Source organism: Megalobrama amblycephala, linkage group LG17 (genome assembly GCF_018812025.1).
Source record: "Megalobrama amblycephala isolate DHTTF-2021 linkage group LG17, ASM1881202v1, whole genome shotgun sequence".
In the NCBI taxonomy this organism is placed as follows: Eukaryota; Metazoa; Chordata; class Actinopteri; order Cypriniformes; family Xenocyprididae; genus Megalobrama; species Megalobrama amblycephala.
This window is the reverse complement of record NC_063060.1, coordinates 13,465,071-13,489,034: the sequence shown is the minus strand read 5'-3', so window position 1 is coordinate 13,489,034 and position 23,964 is coordinate 13,465,071. Positions and strand designations below refer to the sequence as shown.

At 36.8% G+C, this 23,964-nt stretch overlaps 1 protein-coding gene across 7 annotated transcripts in view; it reads left to right on the top strand.

Annotated features, from left to right (window-relative positions):
- Positions 1-23,964, top strand: part of myo1b (myosin IB) — an 89,858-nt gene that overhangs the window by 36,057 nt on the left and 29,837 nt on the right. For all 7 annotated transcript variants that reach the window (XM_048164774.1, XM_048164775.1, XM_048164776.1 and 4 more), the window contains 6 exons: positions 4,254-4,348; positions 8,252-8,356; positions 10,202-10,248; positions 14,048-14,111; positions 21,165-21,263; positions 22,578-22,681. In XM_048164774.1, coding sequence (XP_048020731.1) covers positions 4,254-4,348; positions 8,252-8,356; positions 10,202-10,248; positions 14,048-14,111; positions 21,165-21,263; positions 22,578-22,681 — 514 coding nt within the window. The remainder of the gene's footprint in view (positions 1-4,253; positions 4,349-8,251; positions 8,357-10,201; positions 10,249-14,047; positions 14,112-21,164; positions 21,264-22,577; positions 22,682-23,964) is intronic.

Sequence of the window (23,964 nt, the reverse complement as noted above, 5' to 3'; positions counted from 1 at the left end):
GTTTGAATTAATCACTTACTGAGTTGGTCGGTCCGCTAGGCATTACTTTTGGCATTTACAACTCAAAATTAACCAAGAACTCTAGCATGATTGAGGCACATTCAGAATAGAGTTTTGTAATAATTATAATAAATATTGTTTTTAATTAAAAACAAAACAAAAACAAAAACAAAAAAAATTACCAAAAATAAAAGTTTTTGTTTAAGATTGTTTTCTCAGTATTTAAATAATTTAGTGGAATCAGAACCAACATGTTATTTAGATGTGATGGTATCATACATTGTAAATGAATCACTTCTACACAAAAGCTCTGTACATTAACAGGATTGAGGCCCGGCTGTATTTTGGGTGTTCCTGTCCTCATGATCAGTTTTCCCTTTTATGTAGGACTACGGGTGGTAGGAACATATTATTTTCTGCCATGTGCATCATGTTGCGGATTTGAGCCTTACCACGACCTTAAGCCAAGCTGAAATTACTGTTCAATCTCCTGTAGGTCGTGTGCTAAAGGACATCCCTCCTCCATTCATCATGAAGCTCTCATTTAGCTCCTGTTAAGATGTGGATGCTTCAAGCCAACAGATTTCATCTTATGAGTCTTATGAGTCAACCATATTTGTTACGTCTTATGAGTCAGAGTGAAGTATGTATACTGGAGAAATGGTTCCCTCTTGTAGGGTAGACTTAGCAAACTGACCACTCTAAGAAAATGTGATGATTGCACAGAGACATTTAACTGCAGATGTTCTCACTTTACTCTTAATTTCCTCTCTCTCTGTACATAGTGTGGCTCCAGGCGAAGCATGAAGACGTTTCGAGAAACATCTAATGATTCCCTGGCCTTTGAATGCAAACCAAAACTCAATTTTAGCTCAAAGTTGGATCAGGACAAATACCACACATGCGTCTCCTCCCTTTTGTCATTGGAAGAGTGCTTGTCTTTTTTGTTGCTCTTTGTAGACTGACTGCGGAAGCCTTAAGGGTCCATTCATATTCAGATTTAAAGTATTCATATTCACATTGACCCTCCGCCACTTAAAGAGGTTTTGCGGTGCATGCTGGGACAGCCTAAAGGGTCCCGATGATCCAGAACTGCCACTTTGGCAAATTTCCTTCAATGGGACCCTGTCCCCTCCCTTGTTTCTCTGTCAGGGTTTGGGTAATTGTATTATGCTTTTCTTTTGTTTGGGTCATGTCGAGCGTTTTGGCCACCTCACAAAGCTCAAACATCTGCTCTCTAGGCTGTGCACGTTTCTGCATTGATGTAATGCCCTGTGCCATTTCTGGCTCTCCTACTCTTCACTTTTCTTCTCCCAGACCTCCGCCCAGAGCCCAAACCAGCATCAGATGGACTCCATATTTTTGGGTTTGGTTCTCAAATCAGTTTGTGGAGTGTCAGTCTGTTCCATTCAAGATTTTGTTTGGAGTATTAATATAAATAAATAAGAATTAGTTTATTATCTTAATATTTTTAAATAAAGGCTCTATTCCAAAACCTAGTGAGCTACTTTGCTGTCTGACAGGCATTTGCAGCGATAAAGTGGACTGAAGTTATTAATTTTTAATCCGTTTCATATTTATTTGGAGTGACGTCGACTATTCTGTCGGTTCTGTTATGAAGTTTATGCAAATTAGAAGTGACATAATGTAGTGACTACTAGAGCTGTGGAATATAATCATTTTTACGATACATCACGATGCTGTGAATGATTCTGCATCGATGCATAAAAACAAAAGAATCTAATTTTAAAAAATGTAATTAAAAAGGCTTATAATATTAATGTGCTTTTTTTTATTGTAAATAAAGTAGGCTACTCATATATTAAATAGTCCCATATGTCCTTAGGAAGCAAAGTGCTTGTGTCTAATGATTCAGTTCCGTTTTTTTCAAAAATAACATGCATGAATGTGAAAATAACATCAAGCACATCCTGCACTTTAAGCACAATAAGCCACGAAAAAGATCTTAATGCTTTACGCATGCTGACTGACTCAATTGATTTCATTAGAGTTTAGCTTTAGCATGCTGTTAAGCTAACAATGCAGTTCTCAAAGCATAAAAATAATCAATGAACTATTTTTATCTATACTTTTGGTATTGAATTGTTTATAATGGAGCCCGCTTATAATCTCCTGCTTTTTCCACCATATTTGTTTTGTCGTTGTTGTTATTGTTATTAGGGCCCGAGCACCGATGGTGTGAGGACCCTATTGGAATTGCTCCGTTTATTGTTGGTTGTTTTTTTTTTGTTTGTTTTTTTTGTTTTTCATTGAGTTTGCAGAATACTCTGCAACAAAAGTTACATACCATGTCGCCTTATGGTGCGGTCACTTTTACCTTTTTGTATGGTGAAATTATGCAGGCAAAATGCAGTTAATTAATAGTCATCCACTCAGTCCAGAATTTTATGTGAGTAAAAATGTTTCCCCAATTGTATTTCACATCAAATTCAAGTTTAAGCTTTGAACACATTAATTCAAAGCATTGACCAATATAAAGCTGCTTTGTTTGGAAGCGACCTCTGAGTAAATGGTGCTTCATGCATCGTTACACTATTGAATATGGAAATTGACCTTCTTTACCTGCAACAGTTTCGCTAATATGATAGAGCCTTTTGGATTTGACTATAATAAAGCATCATAGAAGGCAGCATAATCATCCTGCACACCTTTGGAACAGCCTACAATGCCTAAAAATGCTGTCTACGTAGGCAACTTAAAAGATCCTGAAGCCAGCGTATTGCAATATGGTTGTTGTTTGTATGGTATCTTAAAGGATAACTTAACATTTTATTTGCATTATTTTTTGTGAGTTGAATAAGTCCTGACATGCCGTTGACTCATTTTAGGGCATTCCAGTGAATTTCTCAAGTTTCTGAATCTACCGCATGCCACCTCAGACAAGGCAGTTTTGTCATGGTCATTAAGAACATGCCTATCAATAAAGTATTACATCAATTCCATTCAACCTTGGAACTCCTTATCATTGCACTAGAGTTTTGTACACTATGACTATATGTGTACCACTATAGCGCCTTGTGAACCTGACAAATAAAGACTTGGAGGAGGGGAACTACATGCAGCATTTCCTTCACAATCAGACCTATTATTAGTTGTGGTTTTGGAAAATTCCTGAGTAATGATTGTTGAAAAGTACAGACTGTGAGGAAACTGGGAGGTAGAATAAAATGGTCAAAATTAGCACTGTTTTAGGCCAGTTTATTTGGAGCTGATCACTCAGCCTGGATAGTGTCAGCCAGTAATGGACGTGTTCACGCCTAGTGTCTGCAGCAGCCAAAAACCTTCTCATACAGCCTGTGCCATACAAATGTGAACTGACAGACTGATGCTATTGTCTTTTCCTCTTCAAACAAATCATTTACAATTACATCTCTGTTACAGAGCTTACTGGGTTATAGAATGTGACCCACTTTTCTATTGTTTACCATGGAATTTATGTATAGAATGAACCTAATTACATTTTAACAAAACAAATGTTAGCATACAAAAAGACTGTGTACACTAAGGAATTTTCGCAAGTGCTGTCAACTCCTGATGTGTCCATCATTAAAAAGACAATTTAATGCAAAAGAAATGATTCAACAGACAGCTGGAAGGTTGTGACCAAAAATGGATCACGGGTCTGTTGTGGTAGAGTTGTTGTGCAGAGCAGAAAAAAACAATGGTAAATGCAAATAATACAACTAACCATATAATCATGCATGCAAAAAATAAACTTTTTAATATGGCTTGAGCACAATGTGTGTTGTGCAGTGAATACTGGATGCAGAGATTACTATATTTTTAGCCATTTAATGTATTATTTTTATGCAATATTATCAAGATGAATACACTTCAAAGTTTAATTGTAAGGACATTTTTGTTTATTTTTGGGACAAAACACTGTTTGAACTGTTTACTGTTTAAATAGCAACCTAATTTGAGATTCACTACCCTAATCCATTTAAACATAAATGTGACCTATACGGTTTTGAACATATTAAATCCCTTACGTGTGACGATCACTTGCAGTTTTTACCTCTAAACTGTGCACTGCATGTCCTCTTATCAGAGCATATGAAAGAGTGTTTTCGATTTAGGGTCAGTATGTTAATAATAGGTCTAGATGGTTGAAGTAAATTGCTGATGCAGATTGAGCAGAACACTCAAGACAGGTGCCTAATTGCAAATGAAAGCTTTGGTTTGCCATTAAATTAACTTTTAAATTTTGAATATTCTCTCTCTCTTTTCAGCTTTGCTCTGGCAGATGAGGCCTACCGGTCCCTGCGGGATCAAGATAAAGACCAGTGTATTCTTATCACTGGAGAGAGCGGGGCAGGAAAGACGGGTAAGACCACTGAAAATACTTATACTTGAATCAAGCTATTCAGTAACAAATAACAGTAGTGATGCTGCTAACTTTACTTTTTTCAGTATTGTGATACTAACTGCTTTCTTGATATAGGATTTTGTAACTATGAAGTCATTTCACCTTGATCTTTTAATCCACTCATTCCTAAATTCTCTCTATTTAATCTCTTTAACAATGCCGTCAAATGATCATTCACCCATAATGCACTGTTGTTAACTTGCTCCTGTTACATTTTACAGTAGTTCCATTGCATTGTTTTTGTGGTATAAATAGAGTAGACTGTATGTCATAGACTCTGAATAGATCAACAGTAATATAGTAATGCAAATTTAAAGTAATGGCTTGGATTAAATTTAGAGGATTAACTCTTCTTGTGTCAAACTGTTCATCTCATGTTGGGAAACAGATTAAAGGTGCTAAAGAGGATCTTTTCGTCGACTGAGAAACCAAAGACTGTTACTGAGTTTTTGAAATGAGCGCATGCGTAAGAACAACCCCCCTCCTTCACAGCTCATTTCAAGGGAACGCCTCCCAAAACTCGTGCACGAGTATTGGAACACGAGTGTTTACCACCAGCATTCGCTGTGTAGTGTTAGTGGATTCATTATGTCGGACTCACCGCAGGTAACTCATAATCTGCAGTTGTTACTCCTGTCTCCTGACAAAAACATTGCATGCAGCGCGTTGTGGAGTGTGGAAAGTTACTGGAGCGCGCAGCCGTGCTCGTCTCTCACAAGGAACGTCATGGCAGTGATTGACAAGCCAGAGGGCCAATCTGCGCACGTCTCTCACAAGGAACGTCACGGCAGTGATTGACAAGCCAGAGGGCCAATCGTTTACGCGATGATCGCGTAAACGATTGGCTGATGTTTTTAAGGCCCTACCTCGTGCACAGATGATGTATATTAATATTATTCCTTTCAGTGCACCTAATAAATAGTCTTTTATCAGTTAGTAAAGACAGTTTCAAGTAATATTGCAAAAATGTATAAAACAAAACATTCTCTTTAGCACCTTTAAGATGTACAAATGGGTAACAGGTTGTCTGGCTATCATCAGACCAAGCTCAATTTAAAATTGAACATTGGTCTGGGGAGTCTGCTATGTATTTTCTACTGCACAAGAGGCGTGATCAACGAGCATTATTCACACAATTGGATAGTCCTTCAACCAATCAGATCAACGATCCGGGTGAGGTACTTTGCAGAGTGACGTGAAAACTCCAGACAGGTTTAGTTTGTATAGAGGGTAAGCATCGACGTCACTTTCCCGTCGGAATGCGCTCCCTCAACTGGACTGAGTGGCAAAAGAACCTGCTGCGTGACTGGATTTAATAGGGGAAACTCCGAAAACGCGAGTAAAACTAACGAATTACACTCAGTTGGACTCGAAAGTGTTTCTTACAGCTTGTCAAATAAACCTAATCCATGGATATTGACATGCAGCCTGGAGTCGTGTTTCCTGACATTTATATGTGCCTGATTTGACGCCGGGGAAAATACATAAAGCAAATCTGCCTGTAAATATTTTATTTTAACTACAATATAGGTAGCTTTAAATCCGAGTAATCACTTTTATCAATGTTATATATATCGTCATATCGTCCAGCCCTAAAATATATAGTTTTATAGTATAGTTTTTGTCAGTGTTTATTTTAAAACACACAATTATGCAGAATATAAGATGGAAAATATTTAATTGATGATTTGTCAACATAATATATAACAATACAATATATACGGTATGATTTTACCTCAAAATCCAACAATTTGACACAAAATGATAACTGCAAATCCATGTTTCTCTGCTGGAGTCGAGTTGTTTCTGTGAATTACAGCGATACATTTGCTGCTTTTTCGGCAGTCTTTAAATATATACCTCAGGTTTTGTGTCAAAGCTGTTTGTACAGTCAATCACAAAGCTCTTTTCCGTTTTGGATGTGTTTTGTGTGTTTTTCGCGGCATTCACGCTGAAAACCAATGCTGGCACAACCAATGCTGGTTTTTGAGCCACTTAGCGGGCGTGACCGCAGTTGTAACGGTCGACGGTGACGTCACGTGCATACCCTCTATTGGTTTGTAGCATTGATCAGCGGTTTGCAGAAGCAGCAATGGCATCGAGCGATTTTTTTTTTTTTTTTTTTTTTTTGCTGGTTGTGCAAAAAAAACATGAAAGTGAGTGGTATTTACACCCACTCGAGCGATTTGTTTGTTAAACTAAAGAAGTCATTCAGCATCGTCGAGAGGTTAAAAGGAATGGGATTGATGGTCGTGCTTGCCGTCGCTTCTCTATCGTCATCATGTTATACCCGCCAATAGTGGGCAAGGTGGATAAGCCAGTCTGTGATTGGTTCCCACAAAAGTGTAACAGAAGCAGTAGAAATGAATGTACGGGTTTCCAGACTGAGTTGCCGGGCAAAATCAAATCGCCGGCAGATCAGGCTGGGTTTACCCAGTCTAGGTAACAGGTGCTATGTTCCTTATTTATGAGCCAGTCATAAATGTATTTGATGCTTTCATTTTTCTCCCATTCAGTGTTTACAAATGGTTACTATTTTATATTCTCCCTTTTGAGACATCACATAATTTTCCTTTGTGTTTAGAATGACAAATTGATTAGAAATTCTGTGTTTAGAATGACAAATTTGTGCCTGCCTATCTGTCTTTTAAAAAGGAACATTATCTTAGAGAAAATAGAGAAGATCAAGCTATGAATGACTTAATCAAGATGCACATTATATCAATAAATTAAATGATTATTGGGAAACATAAAATATACACTTTTTTTTGTAGTTTTTGAAGTGTTTATCTAACAAGCAGGTGTAATATAGTGCTCTTTTGACTGAACTTTCGCTTGAGTTCTTTAAATGTCAGATCAAGTCTGTCATGTTCATTTGGAAGCCGTTCTCTTGTTATTTTACAAATGCTGGAATTTAACCACAGCTGTTTAGCAGTGCAGAACTGGACTCCTCTTGTTTTAAAACTGCCATCTTACTGTGCCAACCATTCAAATACAGGATGTCCAACAGTCAAGGCAATGAGATAAATGGGTTGGTAATCCACACACTACAGAGCAAGGTCTGATGAAAAACATTGACTGTTAGTCAAGGTGACTGTTAATTTCAAAATGCTCTTCTGTAATAATGAAAATCTACCACCGCTCAGGAATAAATTAAATTGGGCTCTCTAACTCAGTATTCAGGATCCATGCTTAAGCTATATGAAATGAGGTGTTATGGCATTATTTTCTATCTGCTTGATTATCACTCTGTCTCTTTATGTATTATATTTGATCAAAATGTTTCATAGTTTAAGTCCTATGAATTGAGCAGAGTCCAAAAATAGCTGTAAATCTCTAAAACATAACTGGCCGTCCTTCCCTTAACATTTCATATCAGCACTTCTGTGTGTAAGTCGCTGCTCTCATAGGTCCAGACATGGGAAAGTCATTAAGCGTCGAACAAGATAAATCATAAACAGCCATTTGTGCCAAGTAGATTTAAATCATTTCATGTAAAAACTAAAACACAGTTTTAAACAAATAGTTTAAAATAATTTGGGCATGTTTCCACACTGTTTCACATGGTTTTTACGAAATGAACTAAAACAAGTAATTTTAACCATGATGCACAAGCATTCCTCTATATTTGAATTGTTCTGTCATCTCTTCATAATTAATAGCAACAGCTCAATGGGATGTTGAAGACTCTTTAAACAGTTGATCTCATAGTTGGCTTTGAAGGAATGGGGGAGTTTGAATGGGAAAGGCGTTTGCTCCCTGTAGGATAGGCAGAGTTGATGTAAAAGGGATTTTTGGGGGTGAGCTCTTGTCTAGAAGAAGGTGACCCCTGACCTCATTCTTCTGTGGTCTGTTTTTCAGAGGCCAGTAAGTTTGTGATGTCATACGTGGCGGCAGTGTGTGGGAAGGGCCAGGAGGTGAACAAAGTGAAGGAGCAGCTGCTTCAGTCCAATCCAGTGCTTGAGGGTGAGTTTTCTGTGTCTTCTGTTTTGTACCAATTTGTCTTGTTCACACCTTTATGATATTCAGTTCCCTTGTCTTGTCCCTTGTCTTAAAACATTCTTGAATGTACCAGGAGATCAGTTAAAGGGAAACTAAGTGGAAGAGCTTTCAGATTCTTGAAGGCAATTTTGAAAGCAGATGATTTGAGACCTATGTCATATGTATTTTCCCATAATCCCACCCCAACTAATGGGCCAAAAGCTCCCTGGTCCCTGTTGGCAATTAGACAGTTGTGTTTTTTTTTTTTTTTTATGTGGGGCTATGAACAGGAAATGCCCATAGGCGGTGAGATGGAGATGGAGTAGGAATGCCCAGTGCTTCTTGGCAGCAGGACTCAGAGCAGAGTGAAGTCCCACATCTGTGAGAGTTTAGCTGCTGGAAGTAATGAGCCCCACACTGGGGGTCCTGCACATTTCCTGCTGCATGTTTCTCTACCATAGACTTTCTGTGTATGTAGCTTATGTTATGAGATGGCGTTCAGAAAGAAAATGCATAAATTCGTTATATTTAATGTTGTAGTATGAGACATGTTACACTTAAAAATAAATGATCTTTATTGGCATCTATGGCTCCATGAAGAACGTTAAACATCCATGGAATCTTTCCATTGCACACAAGGTTCTTTATAGTGGAAAAAGGTTCTTTAGATTTTTAAATGTTCTTCACTAAAATAAAAAAATCTTTTAAGAGTTCAATCAAAAGTTCTTTGGGTAACTAAAAATGGTTTATCTATGGCATCACTGTGAAAACCCCCTTTTGGAACATTTATATTTAAGAGTACTTAATGTTAGTTTCAGTAAAATCGTATTCAAACACAAAATAGATCTGAAAGAAATGTGGTGGTTCTTGTATGCAGAATTCCCATGGTCATGGAAAACTTAGGAAAACTTTCAGGGAATTTTAGAATTTACCAGGGCTGGGAAAACTTATGGAAAATAAACAAATTCTAGAAAGACTCTGTACATTTTCTATAGCGAAGATTATATTTTTCTAGTTATACTTTTCTATTTTTTTTTATCATCTAGAACAGTTACCAGCAAAATTTGTCACTTTGTAACTCAATCACTTTTGTAAAAGTCAATCACTATGCCATTTTCATATTTCTTAAGTTTTTGCAGTGTAGTCAAATGTAATGTGTAATTATCAACTTCAGTCTAATTTGATGATAATTTAAAAGTTTATTTGTTACATTGTAAATGGAATGTTGCGTTGTGGGATACAGTATTCTGTGCAATGTGATGTTTTGTATACTGCAAATGTACTGTAGTTGGTAACCTGAATGTTCCATGCATACAGAACATTAGCATACCGAATGTAGCATACATACTATGTACTGCAGTAAAATATTTTTATATATATTTTTTTATTTTTTAAAACTTTCTTTTCTTTTTTTGGTGCCATCGTGAAACTCAAACAGGCATGCCAATGGCAAGGTCATGGGTTCAAATCCCAGGGAATGCATGAACAGATAAAATGTAATCTGTAAATGCAATGAAAGTCACTTCAGATTAAAGTGTCTGCCAAAATGTAAATTCCATTCATTGTCCATTTACAGGTAACTAAAATATGCATATACTCATATACTGATTATACTGTTTTTATAATGGACACCAATTTTTGATGGACGTGTGGAATTGTTCCTGTTTTATTTCAAATTTCTGACCGTCTAATTTTAGGTTTCATGAATATGATAAAAGAGAGATAACAGGATTCAGGATCATTCTTCCACCAGATGACATCAGTCAAAGTAGAAGTGTATTGTTGAATGAATATGGCATGACTAACTCACAACATGTTTTTCCTCTGCAGCTTTTGGGAACGCCAAAACTATGAGGAATGATAACTCGTCTCGATTTGTGAGTATCTCTTTCTTCTTCCAGGCAGAATATTTTACGACTGTTTTGATGCTGCCCCTCCCTCTAGTGCATGTTTGCTTTAGATTAGATCAACATGGACTTTTGATCAGTTATGTGAACACAGGCAAATGATTCTATTGCTTTCTGTCAGCCCACCCCCAAAGTGTTCTCTCTTATGCAATCCTTTTCCTGGGAGTTTGGTTTTGCTTTTTGTATACAATACAATCTCCTTTTGCAGTACCACTTTTTGTGTTCTGCTTCTTCTTGACCGACACATCTGGCCCTATTCTGACACAGCAGCAGTAGAGCGATTGCTGTTTGTGCATAGTGTTGCGGAAGCTACTCTGAAACTGCAGTTTGACAAGCTACAAGCTACAAGCTACACTACAAGTTACTATCTAAAAGTTTCAGTTTAGGGTTAGTTTAAGTTAGGGTTAGACTAAACTAACCCTAAATTGAAACTTTTTTTTTTTTTTTTTTTTTTTTTTTTTTTTTACAATATACAATACAATGACATTGTATATTACAAATAACTCAATAATTGTTAATGAAAGAATGTTATAAGTAAAAGATTTGGGCTTTAAAACAACGTAATGCGATGCAATTATGATTTCAAATATTGTTTTATTTTGTAAACTGTCTAAAGACACACACAATACTCAAATATATATCAAATATACAATTCATTTTTCAATTCAAGTTCCCCTACATGTGAGCTGCATCATGATTTTCATGAGAGATATCTTGTGATTTGATGCAAGGGATTATGTTTTGGACTAATTTCAATCGGGAGCATCTACTGTAAGTAATGATGTGCGATTTTTCCACAATTGGAGCATCTTTCATGAAGTTACAAGCGAACACGTGACAAAAATGCAGCAACTGTATATTATTTACATATTGATCTTCCAGGGGCTTCATGTATGAAAACTCGCTCAAGTTTAGTCAAAGCCCAAAACAATTATGCTTGTTATATTCTAGTCCGTCAGACCTTTCAAATGATCCATAATACTAAGCGATTGCTTAGTATTTTTTCACCGGCGGTACACTTCGGTCTTAAAGAGTTAAGTTAGTAGCGTCGCCACTTGTAGTTAGCTACCCCCCAACACTGTTCGTGCATACAGCAGGATTCAAACAGAACTCTGTGTAACCTCTCTGGCAACCACCTCCAGATGCCTTTGACTCTGCCAGAGTCTGTTCTGCTCATTTTTCTATGATTTTTTCCCTGTTGTCCACAAGGACATACTCCCACAATGCCATTTAGCACAATTCACAAAGATTAGCACAGTTAAATATCTCCATTTATGCAAATATGTTTCCTGCTGCTGCTCTTTGACAGTTTGGCATTTTTTTTTTCAGCTGTCTATCATGGCCTGACCACATTAAGTAAACATATACTGAGCTATAGAGTGTGTACTTACAGAGGTCAGACCACACAGCATTGTCCACCATGTGCTTTCAGAGTTCAACAGAGGTGCTGTTTAATTTACATAACAGGGTAAACAGAACAGTGTTGTGTCAGTGTTGGTGTTGTTGTTGTTGCTATTGCCGTTTATTCTCATTTACCAGATCTAAATCTTAGTAATTTGTGGGTTGAAATGCACAAAAATTAGTTTGAGCACTCTTACTGGCTCTTGCATCACCCACATGAAACCATCGGTGTTACATAACCATTTATTTCTGTGGCTTTGTTTCAAAACCTAGCTAGTTTGAGGCATCATAGGCACACCTCAAACAGAAAGGCAGTTACATGATTATGATGCCTCCTAAGTTGTTTCATTTTGGATTTTAAAGGCATTAGTGCATTCTTTGTCAAAGGCAATCCCATAATGTATAGCGGCAAACAATAGATCCAAGATGGTTGCTCAGGTGAGAGAAATGTTTGTTATAAATATGCTAAAAATGTATTCAGTTCTACAAATAATAAATGCATAAGAAATAAATAAAATAAAAATAGTTAATTATATTAGTTAGATAAATGAACTAAAAATGAACAATATTTCTAAAGCATTTATTTATCTTATACCATGTCCACACCAGACGTGACCCTTGTAGCATTGCATCGCGCCGCAACAGCTAAAAGCTGTCTACACTGAACCGACCGTGGCAAAGCACTTACTACATCAGAAACCGAATGTGGAATTTGCTTACTGTTGGGGATTTATCGCACTGCGCCTCACTGCATCCAGTGTAGTAAAAAAATCCAATATTTGGTAACATTTTGTTAATGCACTGTGAACTAATCTGAACAAACAATTAACAACTAGATTTATACTAACTAATGTTAACAAATTTTAAAATTAATAAATGCTTTAATATATTGCTCATTGTTAGTTCATATTAGATAATGCATTAATTATTGTTACCAAATGAGACTTTATTGTAAAGTGTTACTGAAATAATATACAGAATATACAGTACTTAAGTGTGAACAGTTTCAGACACTTAATTGCATTTTAAATGATTTATTTTAGTTTCATGTTTCTTATTAAATGCATTTACCTGAAGATTTTTGGATCTTTTTAGTAGAACTCAAGTACATGTTTATATAATTTCATTAGTTTTCTATTGTCTTTGTGATATTTTGTACAAGCATTTATGGTAACCTTAAGTATACTTCAATGTCATTTCTATTAAAACGTGTATGTTATGTATTTAAAATATATTTGAATGAATGAATGAAATTCATTCATTTGTAATTACAAATTTGTAATGTTACAACTTAGTATATTATGTATGTTATCTTAAATAATCATAACACATCAAAATAAGTGTACTTTGAAGAACAAGATTATTAAAACACTGATTTTAAAAACTAAAACTTTTAATTTGACATTGTTACAAAGCACTTTTTAAAAGTGTACAGTGTGTTAACAAACAGTCATAAGTGTACATTACGTACACATAAGTGGCCTTTTTTCATTTTTAATATTAATTACAAGTATAATTTTAAAAAAAAGTTTTTAAATAAACTACATGTGCACATTCAATACAATCACATGCACTTAACACCTTTAACATAAAAAAATCACAATGTTTTGTATATCAAGTACCATTTTATCATATAATTTTTCAACAGCTCTCTGTTATAACTTTTCTCAAAGCAATTTTCAGCTGTTGCTTCCTGTGTTGGCTGAGGATTTTGGAGTTCTATAAGTGTATTCAGCAGCCTCTAAGGCAGTTTCCTTTTGAAGAGCTGTTGGATATAAATAAAGAGGGAAAAATTTTACTGGCTCCAGAGACACTGGGCTTACTGTTCCTTTCCCAAATAATGTGCAGGGACAGAAAGACAAAAAAAGTTTATTTTACCATTACAGCAGCAGCAAAAAAAGCCTTTTCTCACACAGTATTTACTCCATTGCAAATCTATTTATGATTGCAAGCTTGTGTTATGAACAGGCCTGTGCTTGGAGAATTGACTGCGCTTAGAGGGAAAGTCTTTTCTCTTTTTTTTTTTTTTTTTTTCTTTTCTTTTTTAACCCATCTGCCTCACGGAAGGCTCAAATTTCAGCCCTATTTGCAGTGATCACTGCCCTCGTTGTCATGCATCTTTTCCTACCATCAGAAACCACTAAAGAGCCACGTGGTTCTCCACAGCAAGCCTGCCATTAGTACTAAAGCCCTTGATGCAGTGTCACCATAGGAGAAGGAAACACTTCTTAGACCTTAGCTTCTTCGTCATATCTTGTTTTGACTGCACGAGAAGGCCATGTTAAACAACAATAAAGAACCATGTCATCAACTAACCCACCATGCACTTTTTATGGGATGTGCTAACAATTTTTTTCTCTTTCTACAGGGAAAGTACATGGATATCGAGTTTGACTTCAAAGGAGACCCCCTTGGTGGAGTCATCAGTAATTGTGAGTATAATTATAAGGCAGAGACCATTGAGTGTCCCTGTAATGATTCCCAAGAAGGAATAAAAGAATAGTTCACCCCAAATCTGTCATTATTTACTCACCCTCATACAAAACGAAGAAAGCTTGAAAAATGTTCATTCAGCACAGCGATATATAACCACTTTTCCTCCTTTGGGCAAAACCATTATGTTTGGCCCAGATCAGGCCCAGCCGCTATGGATATGGTTTCATTTTCCACTGTGGGACTGATAACGAAGCTCTATGCAATGTAATACAAATGCATCAGTCATTGCCTTGGTAACGCAAAAGTTTACAAATTGTATGAGATGTAAATGACCATGTTATGGAGGATGATCAGATACTTCTTTTAATTTTATCATTAACTTATGTCTAATTCATTCATATAGTTTGCTTTGCCAGCTACAGAGAAACTGGTAGCTAGGTAACAGACAAGTGACCAATTCTGAGTGGCTTATGACTGTCAAGCTTCAAAATGTACCACCATAAAACTAGTCCAAATTACTTGTGTTATACGTTACTGACTCCAAACATTTAAACGGTAGTATATATGAATTCAGAACACTTGGAATATAGTGCATAACTACTTTTATGGTTGCTGTGGTTACCATGAACTTTGTTTTATGGAAAAGAACTACATGAACATTCTTGAATTTCTCTTTTTGTGTTTTCTGGAAGAAAGTCATGTGGGTGTAAAGATGTCTGAGGGAGAATAAATGATGACAGATGTTTCATTTTTGGGCACCTATTTCTATTAGTATTTTATACAAGTGGTGCTGTCTTTACTCTTGCATTGTGCTGACAAAAAGGTGCATTTCATATACACACAAGCCATCCAGAGTGTGTCCTTATTTTGTAGCAGCATAGCAAGCAAATGGCTCCTGTAATATCCCCTTGAGCCTGTCTCTCTGCAAATTAAAATCCAGACCAGCAGTCTAGTTGGTTTGGCACACATACCCTTGACTGTTGAAGCCAGTGGTTCATTTAGCTCAAGGTTTTCTCATGCAATGGTTCATATATAGTCTCCAATTAATGGGTCGTTGAAATGAGGAATGGTCCCCAGTTTCAGGACCTAAAATATGTACTTTCTTTAATGCATTGATATGGATTTCAGCATTAAATTTGAATTACACTTTCTTTTATATGTCAACTAACTTATTAAATAATTCCTGACATAACAGTTAATTTATAAAGTGTAGCAACATTTATGTGGTCAAAATAGTGGGATTTTGCCACCGACAAGTAACCTTAAAGTCTTTAAATAGAAACAAAAGCCCTACCACTTGGCATTGAGAGATGCGTAATCAACCTAAGTTTATCCCACAGCAACTTCCTGTAACTGTTGACATGGTCCATTGACACAATTAGTCCATTTGCTCATTGATTTAAAGAGTTTGTAACCTACAGTACAGTATATAGTACAGCAGTTTGAATAACTAGTCGATCATTTAGTGTCGCCATCCATGTGAGAAAATCAATCAATTCTCTTAATGTTGCTGCTGTGATTTCTCTACTTCACTCATCACATACATGGGTCACTTTTTTTTTTTTTTTTTTTTTTTGTGCTGATATTTGAAACAACATGGCTGACTTACTAACAGTTACGCCTTCAATGCCTCTGTTCATGTATATGCACACAGCGAGACCTTCACCTGTTTTCGGTCATCTTATTTTGACGCCACAAACATTTAGACTATTGTAGATTCCTTGCCTAGACTATTGTAATTCCTTGTATATTGGTGCCTCTCAGTCTTGTGTTACACGCTTACAGTTAGTCCAAAATGCTGCAGCCCGGCTCCTCAAAGGGAAGCGTAAAAATTATCACATTACCCCAGTTCTGATTTCGCTTCGCTGGTTACCGGTCAAATACAGAATTGACTTCAAAGTCTTATTTTTTTTTAAGTCTTTGCGGAACCAAGCGCCACAGTACCTATCTGAATTACTGCTTCCATCCTCTCAGTCTAGATCACTTAGATCTAGGAACTCTGAATTACTATATGTTCCTAGAACCAGACTTAAAAACAGGGGTGATCGCGCATTTGCGGCCATCGGCCCCAAGTTATGGAATAGCCTTCCAGCCTACATCAGATCTGCCCAAACCTTGTCTACTTTTAAATCTGCCCTGAAAACTTACTTTTTTTCCATGGCTTTCAATATCCCGTGACTCATACTGGCCTAAATTGTTTTTGTAACTAGTTGTTCTCTTTTATTTTTATTCTTTTTACTTTTATTGTTTCTTTAGTGCTTAAATTTTGTCGTTATTGTCGACTTCTTTTGCCTTGTAAAGCACTTTGGTCAACACCAGTTGTTTTTAAATGTGCTATATAAATAAACTTGTATTGTATTTACAGTGAAGTGAAACGTTGCATAAAAAAAACATATTGATAAAAAAAACACAAGAAATGTATTTACTATGATTCTTTTTTTATCTGACATGCATATGAAGGAGGCTTCTGTAGATACTAGGGCTTTTCTAGTCCTGCGTTGCCAGACCTTCTGTCATCAGTCTGAACGTCTGGCTACACCATAGCAGCTTTCCTTGGCCAAAGACCACCCAGAGGCAGTCTGACTGGCATGTAAAGCAACCAATCAGAGTTCGTTTTATTTCGCATCATGTTTAGGGGCGTGAAACTGTAATATCGATATACATACAATAACAGACCAGTGTGTAAAACATTTGAATGTATTTTAAAGAGTCTATGCTGCGAACTTTACATACTTCGCATACTTTTGAAAAGCGTTTAGTTGATCCTGTTAAGTGCTCATTGTCACAGTTGTAAACACGACGGCGTTCTTCATCCACGAGGGGGGTTGGTGTCACAGCATCTTTGTTTCCATGTGGACCATTGAAGAATGCGACACACATCTCTCGAACATCCTGTAGAATTCAACCAATCAGATGACAACTTTGAAAATCCTGAAGTGTTTCCAGTTAAGTGTGCCATATGCATCAGACATTCAGCCAACGGTCTGTGGGCGTGAGACTAGGGCTTTTCACACTTAAAATGGTTAACCTTAGGTCATTGTAAACCCTGGGTAAACGGAATCCTGGGTTGTCTTGCTTCACGTTTCACACTGCTTATAATTTCCTGGAGTTAACAATTAATCCTGGGTATTCAGAAACTGACGTTTCATGTTGTACATACCTAAACCCTGGGTTAATGTTCTTATTTGCCTGTGTCAATTTTTTTTTTTTTTTTTTGGTATGAGCACGAACTGTTTATATAAAAGCTCTAGCATTTGTGCATCCTCATACACTGGCGACTGTACTATCAAGTTTTTCATTAATTGCATGTTCAGACTATAAAGGTAAGAATGAAACGGTATCTTCTTCACTCCAACTGACACGTTTTTCCATCACCATTTGTCCTTTTCCTCATCAACTTTGAAACAACTGTTTATACAACGAGCTGTATTTCTGTGTTTCGTGACTGTCCAAAGCACATGAATATGAGGTACAGAAGAAGCATGGGCTTTACAAGACCCCTGAAGCTGTCCTCTGGTATTAGGCACCAAGACATTAGCAGCAGTCCTATAGGTTGCGAGGTAGACCATCGAACTTGTAGTCCAGCACATCCCGCAGATGCTCAATAGGAATTACATGTTCACAGCAGAACATTGCCAAGAACAGTGCATCCGGGTGTGCTATTACTTCCCCAGGTAAACGGTGCACATGTACATGATCGTCCACAAGATGTAATGCATCAAACTTGTTAGTCTAGCACATCCCGCAGATGCTCAATAGGAATGACATGTTCACAGCAGAACATTGCCAAGAACAGTGCATCCGGGTGCTGTTACTTCCCCAGGTAAACGGTGCACATGTACATGGCCGTCAACAAGATGTAAAAGTAAACGGGATTCATCAGACCAGGTGAACTCCTTCCACTGCTCCAAGGTTCAGTTGTGACACTTGCATGCCCATTTTAGGACACTTTCGACGCTGGACACGGGTCATCATACATAGCCCCATATGCTTTAGAGTCCAAAAGTGTGTTCTGACATATTCCTCCCATAACCATCATTAAAATTTTATGTGACTTGTGCCACTGTAGACCTTCTGCTGGCTCGGGCCAGACGGGATAGCCTACGTTGCATTGATAAGCAGTGAGCGCCCAACACCATGCCGGTTTGTGGTTTGTCCCTCTTTGGGCCACTGTTGGTAAATCCTCACCACTGCTTACTGGAAGAAACCCACAAGCCTTGCTGTTTCAGAGATACTCTGGCCCAGTTGCCTAGCCATAACAATTTGGCCCTTGTCAAAGTCACTCAGAACTTTATTCCCGTTTCTCCTGCATCCAACACATGGATTTACGAGAACTGATTGTTTGATTAACATCTTATCAACCCAGACTTCAATATGTGGCCTTCTTAGGAGATAATCAATTCACTTCATATTCGCTTGATACAAAAAACAAATATTATCAGAATTCAGTAATTCATAGCTAATTCTGCATCACAGTATTGGTAGTTGTGCATATAAACAATGTTCAATGTCGTCTTCTCTCATATCTCACTCTCAACTTAATAAATGTGGTTTATGATAATGTAATCAAGGCTTTGGGCTGATGCTTCTGTTTTCTACTGGATGCACATCTGGATGGAGCGTGGGTGGTGTGACATATCCCTCCTCCTACAGATGAATATCTCCTGTGAGACTTCCTGGTCTCAATCTGAATACAATGAACAATGAAAGCTTCGCCATGAATATCTAAATATTCATTCTAATGTAAACAGGAAAACACCTTTGTTTTCCACTAAAATAACTGGAGAGAATTGTTTGTAGCCAATAGAACAGTTTTATCATGTGTTAAATGATATGTCCATATGATAGACTTTTTGCTTCCTGAAAGAAGGTGATTAAGACAAAAACAAAACTGTATTTCACAACAAAATAAAAGTGAATGACATAAGAATTTTGAATCTTACTGCAAAAGATTAAAATTTATAAAAATATTTAAATATGAAAGATGTTCAGAAGTGTAAGGAGACTCTATTATGTTTATTTAATACTTTATGGCAGTGGGCAGTCACTGATTTTTTTGATTCCATGATAACAGTGGATTGGTGGATACAGTATAAAAGTATAATATAATATAATATAATATAATATAATACAAACCCGATTCCAAAAAAGTTGGGACACTGTACAAATTGTGAATAAAAAAGGAATGCAATAATTTACAAATCTCATAAACTTATATTTTATTCACAATAGAATATAGATAACATATCAAATGTTGAAAGTGAGACATTTTGAAATGTCATGCCAAATATTGGCTCATTTTGGATTTCATGAGAGCTACACATTCCAAAAAAGTTGGGACAGGTAGCAATAAGAGGCTGGAAAAGTTAAATGTACATATAAGGGCAGAGGATCACCAATTTCCCCAATGCTGCGGTGAAAAATAGTGGAGCAATATCAGAAAGGAGTTTCTCAGAGAACAACTGCAAAGAGTTTGAAGTTATCATCATCTACAGTGCATAATATCAACCAGAGATTCAGAGAATCTGGAACAATCTCTGTGCGTAAGGGTCAAGGCCGGAAAACCATACTGGATGCCTGTGATCTTCGGGCCCTTAGACGGCACTGCATCACATACAGGAATGCTACTTTAATGGAACTCACAACATGGTCTCAGGAATACTTCCAGAAAACATTGTCGGTGAACACAATCCACCGTGCCATTCGCCGTTGCCGGCTAAAACTCTATAGGTCAAAAAAGAAGCCATATCTAAACATGATCCAGAAGCGCAGGCATTTTCTCTGGGCCAAGGCTCATTTAAAATGGACTGTGGCAAAGTGGAAAACTGTTCTGTGGTCAGACGAATCAAAATTTGAAGTTCTTTTTGGAAAACTGGGACGCCATGTCATCCGGACTAAAGAGGACAAGGACAACCCAAGTTGTTATCAGCGCTCAGTTCAGAAGCCTGCATCTCTGATGGTATGGGGTTGCATGAGTGCGTGTGGCATGGGCAGCTTGCACATCTGAAAAGGCACTATCAATGCTGAAAGGTATATCCAAGTTCTAGAACAACATATGCTCCCATCCAGACGTCGTCTCTTTCAGGGAAAACCTTGCATTTTCCAACATGACAATGCCAGACCACATACTGCATCAATTACCACATCATGGCTGCGTTGAAGAAGGATCCGGGTACTGAAATGGCCAGCCTGCAGTCCAGATCTTTCACCCATAGAAAACATTTGGCGCATCATAAAGAGGAAGATGTGACAAAGAAGATCTAAGACATTTGAACAACTAGAAGCCTGTATTAGACAAGAATGGGACAACATTCCTATTCCTAAACTTGAGCAACTTGTCTCCTCAGTCCACAGACGTTTGCAGACTGTTATAAAAAGAAGAGGGGATGCCACACAGTGGTTAAAATCAACTTATTTTTCCCTTAAAATGATACATTTTCTCATCTAGGTCATCTAGGTTGTATTCTGAATAAAATATTGAAATTTGAAACTTCCACATCAGTGCATTCTGTTTTTATTCACAATTTGTACAGTGTCCCAACTTTTTTGGAAACGGGTTTGTATATAAAAGTAAAAAATTTATATTGTAAAATATTTTTGCAACTTACAGAACTAAAATGTTGAACTTGTAATTTGCTTCTGACATACATTATATGTACTATATGTGTAAAAACTGTATGTATGTTTCATAATTCTTTAAAAGACACATTTATAACAAATAATGTTATTGCAAATTAGAAACCCATATAATAGATGAGGTTTATAATTTGCAATAATTGTTAATTATGGCTATAGTGTCACCAATTTATGAATTTGAAAACATGTTGACTTGGCTTTTGCAGTAGTAGATCATTGCTTGACAGCATTGTATCGTATGTTAGGCCTGTCTTTTAGGTTTAAACATTCTCTCTAAAACTTTCTATGGAGGAAACTAATGTTTTTTGTTTGTTTGTTTGTTTGTTTGTTTTTTACTTGGGGACAATGCCCCTAACTGTTGTCATCTGTGGGTGCACATAATCTGTTTTGTGCTTTGATATTTCTTTTCACAGATCTCTTGGAGAAATCCCGTGTGGTAAAGCAGCCCAGAGGCGAGAGGAATTTCCACGTCTTCTACCAGCTGCTTTCTGGAGCATCAGATGACATGCTCAGTAAGAGACTACTTAAATTTTATTTTGATTACATGTGTATTCTGGATGCACTATCCATTCAGTGGCTTTTAGAACATAGTGAGGAAAAGACTGTTACATTGCATTAATAATTGCATTAAAGGCTGCATTAATATAAGAGTACACAATGACAGACTTTGATTTCAGGCATCAAAGGCATGAGCTGGACAGAAATCCACATAGATTTAACATAATCTGATTGCAATTTATGAAATGACTGATACATAGACAGAAATCTTTGACAAAACCAAACACAGTAAAAGAGAAAGAGATTGACCACTCATGGAAAAACAAATGGGAGAAATTGCAGTGCTCATTTATCGAAGATGCTTAAGTAGGGGTGTAACGATACACTCATGTCACAATTTGATACAAATCGTGATACTGTAATAATGAAATGGGGGGAATATTTGTGGGTCCTGATGATAATAATAAAATAATATTATTATTTTAATAGTAATAAAGTAATAATAATGATAAAAAAAATGTTGGCTTAAAATATTGCGATAGCATTGTATCGTGATTTCAGTATCATGATTTGTATCAAATTGTGACATTGAGTGTATCGTTACACCCCTACAATACAGGCATTCGTTGGATCTCTTGCACAGATAAGCCGCGCACGCACATACTTTCCCGGTGCTCGCTATGTCCCGTCTCTCCCACTATTAATGCACTATACATATAAGAATAAACCATCTAAACATATTTAATAATCATACTACTAAAACTAAATGTGATATGGTGATTTAAATGATGTTTGCATTTTTACTTTGAGGAGTGCTGTTCTGGCAGTGCGTATGCGCTTCAGATGATCAATGCAATCAATCACAGCAATCACAGTTCATCATAAAGCCATCATTTCCCTTCAGAAGACCTGGATTTGGATTAGACCACTCGTTTGATAATTTTTTCCGATGCCTTTATGACATTTTTTGGCTCTTTTTAGTTTGAGGAATGGACTTTAAATGGAGGGACAGAAATTTCTGGGGTTTCATAAAAAATATTTTCATTTGTGTTTGGAAGTTGAATGAAAATCTTATAGGTTTGAAATGACATGAGGGTGAGTACATGATGACAGAATTTACATTTTTGGGGTGAAATATACCTTATAAATACAGTAAGCTGAGCCTTGGATAAAACTAACACTATCGCAAATCATATTGTTTACATCAACGATACATATCGTCACGTTTTTATATTGCGATATCTCGATATAACTACGTATCGTTACACCCTTATTGTCAAGTGAACTGAATTGCCTTAAAGGGCACTATAATTGCATTTTTCTTTCAGAAAAACTGAAGCTGGACCGAGACTTCAGCAAATACAACTACCTTAGCTTGGATTCGGCAACAGTCAATGGATTGGACGATGCTGCCAGTTTCAGAACAGTCAGAGTAAGTTTGCTTTCAGTCCTACCCTACATACAGTAGCTGGTTCCTAAACACATTATAGCATGAGAGTCATTGTTTCAGACTGGGATTAGCTCCGATCCATGGCACTCTGTATGATGAGATGTTAGCAAAGCACCTTATCTCCTCAGCTTAACTGGATAAGATCATCCTTTACCCCACTGAGGTGGAGTTTGATCTGAGCAAGACACTTTGCCTTGTGGCATTATGTAATTTGAGCTTTATTCAAGCCTCTACTTAAAGAAATGGAGGTTCATTTAAAGGGGAATTCCACCTGCTCTTAGCTGACTTGGGCAAATAGAAATCAGTGCTTCTGTTTTCCTGTCCTTCTCTCATGCATACTTATTGTTGTCAAAAGGGTCATGTAGCGCTTCACAATAGGATTATTTTCTGCTGGCCTGGTTGAGACAGTTGTTCAGATTTTTACTTCCCTTGGGCACCTGTCTGACTTTTTCATTACTAACATTTATTACAGTATTATTTTTAAACATATACCCTACTTTGTTTCATACATTTTGAAAAGTTTGATAATAGCTGTCAGTTATGTAGTGGGTTAATTTATAGGGTGCAGTTAGTCAGTCATTGTTGTAAAATAAACAGGGTAATTTTAGGACCCTGACACAAAGCTGTATATAAATTTCTCTGCTGTTTAGAAGCATCTGGAATGTTTCAAAGACCAAACTGTTTAAAATCAATTGATAATTATAATTAAAAAAAATCTGCTACAGTAAGTAACAATGCTATTTTAATTACTTTAATTACTAATTTAGCAAATGGGTATAATACTGCCATTCAAAAGTTTGGGGTTGGTAAGATTATTTAATGTTATTGAAATTCTTCTTCTTCGTTTTTAGTAGTAGTAGTAGTAGTAGTAGTAGTAGTAGTAGTAGTAGTAGTAGTAGTAGTAGTAGTAGTAGTAGTAGTAGTAGTAGTAGTAGTAGTAGTAGTAGTAGTAGTAGTAGTAGTAGTAGTAGTAGTAGTAGTAGTAGTAGTAGTAGTAGTAGTAGTAGTAGTAGTAGTAGTAGTAGTAGTAGTAGTAATTTTGTCATCTTTATTGTGGAATCTTGTTCTCTGCTTGTCTTCTGGAAATGAGTGCAGAATGACTGTCCCAGCAAACAATGCGGCCCACATGAAACCGGTCGGAATTCAGCACTGTATCAGACAATACAGTGCAGTTCTGATGAACAATAGGTCTAAGCCAAGCTGCATGCTGACATCAGAACACCCTAACTCAGCATGTGCTGGGCCGCTGGCTTTGTCTTTTAACC